This window comes from Balearica regulorum, chromosome 21 (genome assembly GCF_011004875.1).
Source record: "Balearica regulorum gibbericeps isolate bBalReg1 chromosome 21, bBalReg1.pri, whole genome shotgun sequence".
Classification (NCBI taxonomy): Eukaryota; Metazoa; Chordata; class Aves; order Gruiformes; family Gruidae; genus Balearica; species Balearica regulorum.
In genome coordinates this window covers 1,114,584-1,126,883 of record NC_046204.1, presented here as the reverse complement: position 1 = coordinate 1,126,883, position 12,300 = coordinate 1,114,584, and the positions used below count along the sequence as shown (strand labels likewise).

General features: G+C 51.5%; 1 protein-coding gene across 12 annotated transcripts in view; it reads right to left on the bottom strand.

Annotated features, from left to right (window-relative positions):
* MEGF6 (multiple EGF like domains 6) overlaps positions 1-12,300 on the bottom strand; it is a 98,479-nt gene that overhangs the window by 33,335 nt on the left and 52,844 nt on the right. For all 12 annotated transcript variants that reach the window (XM_075773520.1, XM_075773521.1, XM_075773525.1 and 9 more), the window contains one exon: positions 5,136-5,258. In XM_075773520.1, the coding sequence (XP_075629635.1) occupies positions 5,136-5,258 (123 nt within the window). The remainder of the gene's footprint in view (positions 1-5,135; positions 5,259-12,300) is intronic.

The following is a 12,300-nucleotide window of genomic DNA, read 5'->3' as shown; positions in this document are numbered from 1 at the left end:
CATGTTGTGTGTTAATACAGACCATCTCTCTCCTCTGCAGGCCAACAAAAGCAATTGGCTCAGATTAAATTCCTCGCCTTGGACTGGAGTTCATCCCTCGGCTGAAGCAGCAGAGAAGGACCCGAAGATGTCAGCTTCCTGCCTCCTGCCCATGTGGTTCTGATAAAGAAAGAGGTAATTTCAGGACGCCCAAAGGCGCTTTTTGTTCTGTTTCACTTTCAGTAGAAATGTCTGCTCTCTTCCCCCTCCGTTCTGCATTAAAATCCTCCGTGACTTGCTATATTCGAACCACAAAGGCGCAATAAAAGAATCTTGCACCACTGAGCTGCACTTTACCCAAAGCATCCACAGTGGTTCAGAGACACAGAGCGGGACGTAGGAAGGTGCCTTTCAGCCATTTTTGGTGCTCTTCTGAGCCGCAGCCACCAGAGCGGTTCCAGGTACGGGCTAACCCTGGAGAGCTGCCTCGGCCTCTTCGGTCGCGCAGGAGCCTCTCCGGGATGCAGCCCACGGCAGGCTCCTGCCAGCCCGGCTTTCTCACAGCCTCAAGCCGAGCGCTTGGCCTTGGCCGTAAGCTTTTATTCCACCCCTGCACCACCGCGAGGCTTTGGGAGCCCCTCGCTCCCGTGACGATTGATGGGGGCAAACGTAGCGCTAGTCAAGGAAGGGATCCCAAGGGGCGAGCGCGAGGGGACGCCGGGTCTGCTGGCATTGACTGCCCTCAATTCTCCAGGCAACGTCAAAGATGGGATTTAAGAATCCCCTGTTGGACTGTGCACATAGCCAGGCTCTGGTTACGCTGTAAAAGGTATCAACACCTTTGAAGAAAAAATGCTTTTAAAGGCAAAATGTTTCTTCCGCTCCTACAACACGCAAGTGCTCGTCTAACCAGCTATTTATATGGGTCTGCAGTACGCTTCATAAAGAGTTGCTTTTAAAGGTGCTAAGTAACTTCTGAAAACTTTTGCTGATTTATCTCTGCATCGCCCCTCGCTTTATCATCTGCAATATTAAGTACAAAGGTGCGAACAGCTACCAAGGGCGCGAAGCCATCAAAAGAAAGTAGCAAAAGATTTTATCAGCTTTCCAGTTCTTCGACGTCTTCAGAAACAAAGTCTTTGACTTTCCATCACAAGCCTGCACCAACAGCTCAGCCAGAGGGTGGAAAAGGAGGATTCCCCCTGCATCCACCCCGACCCCCGTCCTGCGCTCCCGGGGTTAACAGCCACCAGCCTCCGCAGGGGAATTCTGGAGCTTCCCGCTTCAGGCAGTGCTGCTGATTAACTGGAGCCTTTGTGGGTTTTGTGGCGATCGGAAAACATTTAAGGAATTAGGTCTGTGGTTTTACAGACCTTAACTAGAAACTTCACGGCAATAGCTGCCTTCTGTCTCCAGAATGCCTTCTGGCCTGCACTGCTGCTCACTGGGGCTGCCAGCAGCATCCCAAAGCCGAGCTCCATGCCTGGCCCAGCTCGAAGCTGCAACCCCTTCCCGCAGCCCTGGCTCAGCTCTCCAGCAGTCACTTCCCTGCCTCCAAGGGCAGGGCGGCTCTGGAGCGGCGCGGAATGGGCAGGAGACTCTCGCTGTCTCCAGTTCTCTTTATTCCTATCCGATTCCTGTTATTTCGTGGCAATTTTTTTCTGTTTCAGCAGCGCTGAATCTTACCTGTCCAGCACTATTAGAGGATATCCCAACTTGAAGAGAAACACAGCCTTTAGCAGTGTACCTAATTCCTCAGAACCGTGCAGGGAAAAGAATAATCTTGGTTGCAGTCAAGTCAGAGCCTGAAACTTCCCAGGAGCGAAGAAACGTGGCTCCGGTCTTCCCGAGCAAACCCCCCCGCCTCTTTGCCACCTTCAGCCCGAGAGAGCAGCTGCCAGGCACTGCAACGCCTCGGCTCCCTTGCCACGGAGCTCACTTGCCCAAACACACCTCCTCCGACCTGCTCCGCATCGTGCTACCGCTCTAGCTTTGCCGTACGCCACAACCGATCTCTTCGCAGGCACCGACCAACGCAACAACTATACAGCAGTTCATTACCGGGTAGAAACTCAACCGTCTAATTGTACCCACAAAGAGAGGCTGCCGTGCCTCCTTTCTATGCAGCACTCGGCCTCCGAGGACCAAAGAGCTGCTCCGCTCCTGGGGAGCCCCTGCTAGGGGTGCCCCGACACACCCGCGGTTTGACGGATGCTCGTGCTGCGTTCCACCACGCGGTCGCGTTGCTCTCCCCTCCTGTTACAGCTGGCCTTAAGCTCGGTACTTAGGAAAAAAATCCTTTCTTCTTCCGCGGCGGTGCTGGGAAAGCGCTCCTGAAACGCGAGAATTGAAGTGTGAAGGGAGGGCGTGTTGAGTGAGGCCTCCTGCCTTTGCTGCTGCTGCCTGCACGCTGCCTGCCCCGCGATCGCTGCCTGGTAACTCTCGTCAAGAATGCTGGCTTAATAAAAACCGTGTGATTTCCAAGATCAAGTCGGAGCAAAGCCTCTGACTTTGCAGTGTAAATATTTATGTAGACCGAGCACTAAAGGAAAGAACCACTTGCATGTACTTGCGAAAACACCACAGAAAGCGAGCGCACGCTCAAGGGCCCGGGATTACTACGAAGTGACCCACGGAAAGCCGCCTGGCCGGACCGCACGCCTCTGCCAGGCCCGTGCGCTCGCCGTCCAAGCATCGGCGAAGACAACGAACGGGAGAGCGCATCCCGCTGCACCGAGCAAACCCGGGGCGAAAGCATCCCCTCGGTGGCCTCCCCGTTGTCACTGGCTCTGCTGCAGGGTGGGCTTGTGCCACGGGCACGACTAGCGTGTATTTACACAAATCGGAGTTGTGTGAACTCCAGCTGTGTCACGCTGGGCTGCTGTGCGTGACTGCTGCCGTGCAGCCAGCAGACGCAGGCGGGACAGCTGCTGCGCTCCGGCACCGAGAACCACCCTACAGAATCCATAGGGGCAGAAAGCTGTTTGCCAGGGAACAAGCATCAGAGGGGGCGGCCGTGGCACGGAGGCGGCCGTGGCGTGGCACAAGGCAACCTCATGTCTGCGGGTGCACGGAGGGCAGCCATAAACCCCGCAGAGGAGTAACCTCTAAGTCTGTGCTCTGTTCTGAGCTTTTACAAGAAAAATAAGTTTACTTCCACCCCTCTGCACAACTGGCTTAGCAGGTTAGTAAAGAGCTATTAGGAAGGTGTGATATATATATACGCTTATATGCACATTTCTGTCACAAAAGTGTAAAGAACAAAAGCCACCAGTCCTGAGGTGTGAAAGGCAGATTTTTAGGTCTGCTGTGTTGTGAGTTTAGAAACAGCATTGGACAATTATGTAGCGAGAGTTTTTACTCGCCCTGCCTGCTCTGCACCTACTTTCCCGTGTCCTTTGTGGATCACGGGGGTACAGGCACCGCTGAACTAACAGCGGATCCCGTCAGCTCCCCTCCCCAGAGCGCCCACAAACTGCCCGAGCTGCTCCCGTAGTAGATCAGGTTTCAGGAATAGAGTCCCCTTAATTCTGGCAGATGAATTCCAACGCTGCGCGCATTATGGCAAATACTTGCTCGGAAGTTTAATGCAAAGCAGGTTTGCAGCACTCGGCGCAAGCAGCACGGAGCGGGGGAGCCCTGCCTGCCCGGATCCCCGCAGCAACGCGCTCCCCGCACATCGCAGCCACGCCAGCCGGTAAGCCTGAAGAACGAAAGCAAAGGGTGGGAATTGCTTTGAAACACACGATTCCTCCCTATAGTGAGCCCTTTTCTACTTTTTCTGGAAATTGTTTCACCTTCCGGGGCTGACCCTGCCGAGAACAGCAGAGCTCCCCAACGGCTGGGTCATGTTTTGTTCTACAAGGCAGAGGTGGCACAATCACTCTATCCCACAAAAGAAGAGAACTACATATTACAAAGAGAGTTATTAGATGACAGACCACATAGCACTTAGGTGCCAACGGTAGCAACGCATACCCACGGACACAAGTTTACGTGCTCAGTGCTAGTGCAGCAGGCTGGGAACGGTTGGCTGTTTTCTGAACTTGCAATCTTTTTGCTTCTGGATTTTTCCAGCAAAATACAGGGCACTCAGGGAACTTGCACCTCAAGTGTATGTCTCCCTGCTCTTGTCAGAGTACCGTTACATAGCGGGGGCAGTTGTGGAAAGATGTGCGGTCTGTGCTGCTCTGGGCACGGTGGGTACCACTTCCTTAGATGGCTTTTTTCCTGCTCGCATCACCGTTCCCGGCTGGAACACGCAGGCTCCCACAGTCATTTTTAGGAAACTTTGGAACGTGACTGTATTCTGAGAAAAACCAGCAAATGGCCTTTGTAATACCATCACCCAGGAATTCTTTCCACTTGTATGAAAATATCCCTCAAAAAATGGAAAAATGTGTCAAATAAAGCTGTGAGGGAGAAGTGGTTTAATAAAAACAACAGCAGCAGCAGATGCTGGAAGGCAGACTCCAAGCTCCACCCCGGGGGCTCCAATCCACTCGTTTGGGGCAGGCAAACAACAATATTTCAAGAAATTGGCCCAGAAATCAACTGCAAGCCAGACCTGGCATCTGAATTGTAATGTCTGGGCACGCGCCATCCAAGTGGACGCATGACCAGCATCCCAGGGAAGAGGGTTTCGAGATTATTATGGCCACGGTTCCACACGAGGCCGTGCCTGTTTCCACTTGTTTGTCACACCGAGTGCCTACCGCAGGACTAGGGAAATAATTGAGCTAAAAACAGAGACTGACTTGAACCTTTTCATAACCTAGTTCATGTATTAGTTCCGAAAATGCCGTATCCGATATGCCCTGTATCAAAAGCAGAAACACTAAAGTACTGTGAGCAACTTCTCCTGAACCAGAATAAACTAAGGAACTGCGAAAGAAGTCACAGTTGTACGTGTCCATGCTGAAGAACGGCAAACATTACAAACCCAGCAATAGAAACCGTTAGGGAAGACTACCAGGATCCTGAGCAACAAAGGAACAGGCCACCCATCACCGTCATCTCCAGTTCCCTGCACAGAGGACGGATGTGAGCGGGTAAGCCGATGTACGCATTTTGTGTACGAAGCCACGCATTTACAGGCAGGCAAAGAGCTATGTAAGAATTAAGACATTCTCAAGAAATTTAAAACTATGACTTACCAATGCAGGTCCTGCCATCTGTGTGCAGGCGAAAGCCTGGCTTGCATTCACAATAATAAGATCCGAGGGTGTTCACACATCTGTGCTGGCAGCCCCCGTTGAGGACCTGGCACTCATCAATATCTGCAAAAGAAAAGGGAAGAGGGAAAAAGAGAAGTGGGCATGATGGTATCTGAAGCCAGGATTATTTATCCTCTGTTGACTGGCTCCAGATTTGAGGAACGAACGTAGAAGGAACGAGATTGCCATTTCATTATGTTTAATCAGTCAAGCTATTTAAGAAATTTCAAGGACAAGCATGCAATCAGGGGAAAAAAGGCATCTTATTTGTCAATCGGCATAAACCATCCTTCATCTTGTTCACCTTGCAACGGTCACTTTTCCCATTTGCTCTAAGATCATGGCTTCATTAAAATTTTACACTTCCTTACTCTTTATGCGTGGAAAACAGGCTGGGCTAGCCCATCTGTTACTTCCGTGGATGGTGGGAGCAAACACCTAACGTCACAGACCCAAGCGAGGGGAGCGATACGAAGCAGCGAAGTTCAAGGTCTCGGTGCCGCAGCGGCGGATGTTCTCATCCTGCCGAGTCAACCTCGTCCTCTTGCAGCACAGAAGCTGGCTTCCACCGAGCTCAGCCACGTGCCAAAGGCGCTTTTTACCGTCACGCGTCTCGTCTCAGCACCGTGCAAAGCATTTAACACGTTTCACGCCTGACCTGCTGCTGAAATGCAGCAAGATCTGGGGTACCTGCTGCTAAGCGATGCTCAGCATTGCCACGCAGCACTGGAGACGAGAGAGAAAACGCGTTAACACCTGGAGAAAGTTACCGCAGCGGATCAGTTGAATGATTAGCAAGGATTTGTTCATCATTACACCATACTTAAGAACAGGATGAAGTCCAGCTTGACCCCAAAATACAAAAGGCAGACTACAAGCGGTGAGACTCTGACCGCAGGTCCCCAGCCCTCTCCTCCCAGCTCCCCGAGCACAGCGAGCCCGGGAGAACCGAGGCAGCCGTTCCTGCAACAAGGATCCGCTTGGCCAATAACACTGTGCACGTCCGTGTCTACCGGTAAAACTACAGGCCCTCGAACAAAAGGCAGTCGCTGAGCCAGAAAAACCTTCTGCCAGGTGCTGAGCAATCTTTCCAGAGCTAAAACGGGAACTAGCCCATGAGTTCTTGGTAGAAAAATCCTGGTACATATTATTATCAAAGGCTCAAAACCGGGGAGGTAGACAGCAGCGTGTTACAGAAAGGGAGATTAATCCCTTCTCACAGACCTTAAACTGCCTTTGAGTGCTGGGAATAACTTCCAGAACTGAGAAGAAATGTAAAAACATCCGGAGCGCCTAGCTACATGGTGCAAACCAAGGCGCACATCAGAAGCTTGTCAAAGGCAATTTCAACTTTCTGAGACATGAGACTCGTTCGTTTTCTATAATTAGAAATAATAGAGATGTTTGTGGATATAGCTGCACAGTTCCTTAATTCCTGCCATTCGTGTGTGTGTACCCCTGCACCCGTACGCTGCCTTTCACACCGGGAAGGACCAACGATCTCGAGGCAGACTGAGGAACCAGATCACATTCCCACTAACAGCAGAAAAGCCAACCAGCAATTCCTTTTTCCACGGAGAGAAAACGTCACTAGCTTTGAGTCTATTAGCGTTTCTGCGCATTTTCTGCATTTTGTGAAGATGTCTTCAGCACGCGCAACTATTTCCCGCTGGCACAGCGAAGCGGGTCACGCAAGCAGCAGGACGACACGGAGCCAAGCCGAGCAGTGAACCAGCACCGTTTCATCAATGGCTGTTACTAATAAGACAAAGAAACATTTCCCCAATGAATCACGGCAGGGCGTCACCCCGGACTGTGTCTTTGCAAGCCGGCGGTGCAAAAACCTGCTCAAGCCTCACCCTTGCTCAGCGCCTGCAACCCGCTCCCCTGCCCGGAGCATCGCCCAGCTCCCCCCTTGCTCCGCGAGCTTGCTCTCACCTGGCTGCAGCTACAGCTCTCGCTGGGGAGGCAAAGTGCATCGAAAACCACAGGAAAAGGAGAAACGCAGCCTTGACCGGTGCTAAAATTTTACATGAATTAATTTTACGTTAATTGAATTAACTGCCAACAAAATCGGCCAGCAGCAAGCAAATGGACTGGGTCAGGGAAGAAATGGGAAGCCAAAGGTGATGCTTGTTTGACTCAGTGTTTCTGAGCTACACATTATTAATAAAAAATGTCTGTTTTCTCAGAATACTTTTCATTAGAAGGCTTCTCACTGCTTAAAAAGTTCAAACCTAAGGATCGGAGCACACGACAATGGCCCTCTGCCCTTTCTGCCCGAGCGATGTCCAGTGAACCCGCAATCGTGACTTCTGCAGCGGCCATGCAACGGCTCTGGGCAGAATTAGCTATAAATGCACAGAATTGGCTTGATCCAGCCAAAGGTCTACCAGACTTAAACATGTAGTGAAATCTGTCCGATGTCCTGAGCCCGCGAGCATGGGCACAGCACACAATAAATTGCTTGGTTTCTGGAAGAATGTAAGCATGTAGAAATGCGTTTCGGTGAGACTCTGATGTACCGTGTCTCTAGGAAGCGCTGAACAGTAAAGGAGAACAAGGGAAATAGAACAAAACTAAAGAAAAGACTGTTTGACGAATGAATAAACAGTTATCATGAATTATTATTATTACTCCCAGAAATCACAAAAGCTTGCCTTGAGTAAAGCTGCTCTGTAATTTTCTGGCAGACCAATTTTTCCATTGGAAAATGCTGGTGAAAAACAATCACTGTTCTTTTTTCTAAAAGCAACACTGGAATTTCTATTCTGCAGGAAATATTAAGCTTTCATTTTGAGCAGGACCGGCATTTTCTATTTTGTATTTGCTCAAGAACAGGAAAACTGGGGTTTGGGAAGATTTTACATAGAATAATAAAGTTTTTTGGTCTGAATTTAAATGACTATTCCACTGCTCCCTTCAGCTCTAATCTGAAACCATAGAGAATTTTCTGTCCACAAAAGTTAGCGATGCGTTGAATAAACTTCTTTCTTTCACCCCATTACTCATACTCTGTAATTATACATCTCCTCTCTAAGTGTCTCCTCTTCTCTCTTGGTATTTTTCACCCTCTAAATCCCTGTAATTGCAGAGGGCTGTCCCCAGCCCAGAGCCCCCGTCCCCCACACCCTGGGACAGCGGCCAGTCCTTCCTCGTGCCCCGGCTGTAGAGGAGCCCATCACCTTCACCGGGCACGCTTCCCACGGAACCCGCCAGGTCCCGTTTTTCCTTCTGGAGCCTCATTTATCTCCTCTTGCAGTAACAGAGAGATTTTTGGATGTGTACTACACAACCACGCGACCAAAATAAAACCTCCCATCCTTTGCACCCCTGCCGGGAGGGCAGCAGTGGTGCCGTCCCCCAAGAAATCTTAGGTTTGTGTCTTTGGAAATAACGCAACTGTGCAATTTGCCCGAACAAATTCAAAGCCTGGCACGAGTGCACAGAGAGAAGAGGCACCTCCTGGGCGGACGCTTACCCACTGCCTGGCTCTCTGATGGAGAGTTTGCATTTTTCTGGCGGGGACCAGCAGCGGTGGCAGCAGCTCTGACCTGCCCAGGCGCTCACGGGGCTCACCAGCGAGTGATTCGCCCAGGAATATAAACCGTGTGGCAGCGGGGCCAGGACAGAACAGCCCCGCGAAGGGCCACATTGCCCTCGGTGCGCATCTTGGCAGTACAAAGACCTGAAAACCTACGTGATGCTTTGCGAGATGCGGCTTGTGGCACGCCGAGGTTGTTTTCCTATTGGAGAGCTGACAAAATCTGGTTAAAATTAATATGCCAAAGAAAAAATTTAGCAGCATACAGGCTTCTTTTCCGAGGAGGGTAGCTGACACCAAGCAGTCCAGACCCACGCCAGGACGGAACACGCGGAGCCCACGTGCCTGGGGGCTCTGCCGTGCCGGCACGGAGAGGGCAGTGGATACCGGCCGAAGCCCACCGAGGCAGACACGAAAACCAAACGCAGCGAGAGCCTGGGAGCGGGACTTGGCTTGTTGGGTAGAGAAACTCCTCTGCTGTGTAAGGAACCGGAGTTCAGGTCCTCATCAGCAAGGACATGGGGCTCACCCGAGAAACAGCTGATGCTCTCGTCAGCCCCCTCCCCGAACAGAAACACTCCATCGCACCTCAGATACCGGCTACGTGGACCAACAGGGGAAACGCTGTAATCGGCCGTAGGGAAGGTGAACACGAGACCCAAAAAAGAGAAGGGTGCGAGGAGATGGCTGTGGTTAAGTGCACTCCCTGACCATGCACAGGTCCTTCGTGAAGAAATACTATGATTTATCTCAAACAAGAGCTCCATGTCAGAGGAAAAAAAAGTGGCAACAGCAGCTCTGCAAATTACTAAATATTTGGTACAGAGGCAGTTTATCTCCTCCGAAAGGCTGAGGAGGAGGAGATGGATCCCAGCTGGAAGCACAGGCAGCAGATACGCTGCTAAGGTTCGCTCTGTCTGGGTAAACAGCAGTGCCAGGCTTTAATCCCTGCGGCAATTAGCCTGGATTACAGAGCAGGGCTGCAGGGAAAAGGTTAATTAAAATCCATCAAGATGAACATGTGTGGGATTTAGCGACTTTATCTTTCCAGTACCAGTTTGTTAAAGCTAATTCAGCAATTTTAAGAAATTAAGAGACCGGAAGGAGACGAACCAACAGAGAGGCACGCTGGATGGCCAAAGCCAACCGCTCCCGGGTAGAGCAGCACAGCGTTACCGCTGCTGCCCCGCTCTACAGACACGGATTAGAAACTCAGGGCGCAGAACGGGGCCGGGACGTGTTAGAAGGAAAAACCCCAATGCATTACTTCCTCTCTTGCCTGTATCGCACAGCCCCTGGCACGAATAACCTGGAGACCTCGGAGGCCCTGTTATTCCACGCTCCCCTCGTAGACCGCGCAGACAGGACTCAGCAATAGCAAGGTCCAACAGGGCAAGGAAGAGACGGGAGAGGACGGTGCCTCGTTCCCCCTCTCTGCTAACTCGGAAGCCCTCCCCTCCTCCAGGACGAGGAAGACCGGTCCCTGCATCAGGCTGGTCCTGGCTTGGAATCCCACGAGAGGAAAGAAGAGAGGTCATTTTGGGCAGTCCACACCCTCAATTTTCATCTGGTTGTAAAGCAGGCATTTGGGAAAGCCTTGAGGGCTCTTGAAGAGCTCCACAGAGTTATTTGGGCTGGCATTCCTTCCGCTGCAGCCTCTCCTAGACAGACGGGAGATGCCCGTAGCTTCCCCGCGCTACCTGTGCCATCCTCAACTGCAAGCAGTTTCCAAAGGCACTTCAGGAACCGATGTGCTGGTTTTACGTTTTCACTTCATCAGATTATCGTATCGGGGAGCTACTTTGCCACAGTCACTTGCTTTGTCCTCAGCTCACCTTTTTTTGCCTTCAAGCGCAGCAGCTGGGAGAGTCGCCCAGCTCTCCTTTGTGCTCCCACCTCTGTCTCTGGATGGTGCTGATAATTAGGTGCTGATAATTACTCAGAGTGGAGCAGAGGTGCACGTAACAACAAGCGGGCAGCCTGCTCTGGACCGGCTGCTCCGCTCGCCCTCTCAAGCCTTCGTTCGTAGGTTTGTTTCACCCCACTTCTCGGTGCAGGACGTCCTTTGGGACAGCAGACGTACCTGTGCAGAGGCACGCCGGCTTGGTCCCTGCGCCGTGCTCTGGAAGCTAACCGCACGGAGGCAAACACAGACACGTACCCGGCACCGACTGACGGAAATGCAGGTCGCTGTTGGAGGAGCTCACAGGCTAATGGGAACCGTATAATCAAACAAAAGCAACCAGCTATGCTCTATGCTGTTTTCTGACATACTTTCGAGAATCAGAGAGAATATCAAGGTAGCAGGTCTGCTTCCCTGTGACGATTTAATGCACGTCCCCAGCAGAGCACAATGAGCTCTCCTGTAAGGGTGAGCTGCGTAAGGACGTAATCCAGAGCGTTGCAATTAGTCGCTCTACACTAACACAAGGATCCAACAGAGCACTGTTTGTACACAGAAGGCATTTTAAGGCATTCGAGACCTCGATGAAACGTACACTGCTATTACACAAAACAACTCTTCGGTCTCCGTTCACACAAGGCGACTGCCAATGAAACGCACGCACTGCGGTTCGTTCTGCTTGCTTTGCTGTTGCAGCTGGCTGACGGAAGAAACACGGGTGTGTAGAAGTGTGCACTGCCTGGACCGGCAAATGGGAATGCGATTCAAGTAAACATGTGCCCGGTACCGAAAAAATCATACGGTCAAGAGAGCGTCTGCTACTACCCGTCAAAGAGAAGCTCAAGCAGCAAAGGAAAAATCATCTAACCAAACCCACAGTAATATCAAGCTTAGGATGAGCAACGTGTCTGCGATTGTCTCCTCTGCCTTGCCACCAGCAGGCAGGACACCAGCTTCCCGGCGTCCCGCTCCTGCCGTCCCACCGCTGCCGCACACCTTGGGGCATCTACCTGCGTGGCGGGCGAGGGGCTGCAGAACAGGGGGCACGTCTCCAGGGAACGCCCCCCCACACCTCGTCTCAGGTCGTGTCTCCTGAGCACCTAACTGCACTGAAAGCCAAAAATTCAGTTCCCTGAAAAATTACCTTGTTTCTTGTATCGACACCCACAGAACAAGGTCCAGACAGCACCTGTGGCAGTGCAGCCCCGAGCGCTCCTGCGAGACTGGAGGCCAGAACCCCAGCGCGCTGCTAGAGCACGGCAGCACCTTGCCCGGAGAAGGCTCGTCCTGCCGGAGGAGAGAACCAAGGTGTTTCCCCGAGTCAGCCCTCGCCCCTCTGTCTGCTGGTTCTGTCAGAGGTACCGTTCCGAGGAAAGGTATTTCATGCCGCAACATGTCAAAAATAAACTTGTTCTCAGAGAGGGAAAGAAAGAAGGATATTTTTTCTTGGTTTTTTTGTCGTTCTCAGTTGGGTGGGCCTGAAGGCTGTGGTGGGTTGGATTGGGTTTGGTTTATTTTGTAATCTGCACCTACTTCTTTATAAACCAGGTAGGAATATTAGACATAACTGCTTGGAAGAAAAAGACACATTTAGCTTATGTGACAGATTTTGGCTTGCAAGTGTCCGGATATTCACCCTTTTCTGAAGATGGAAAAAT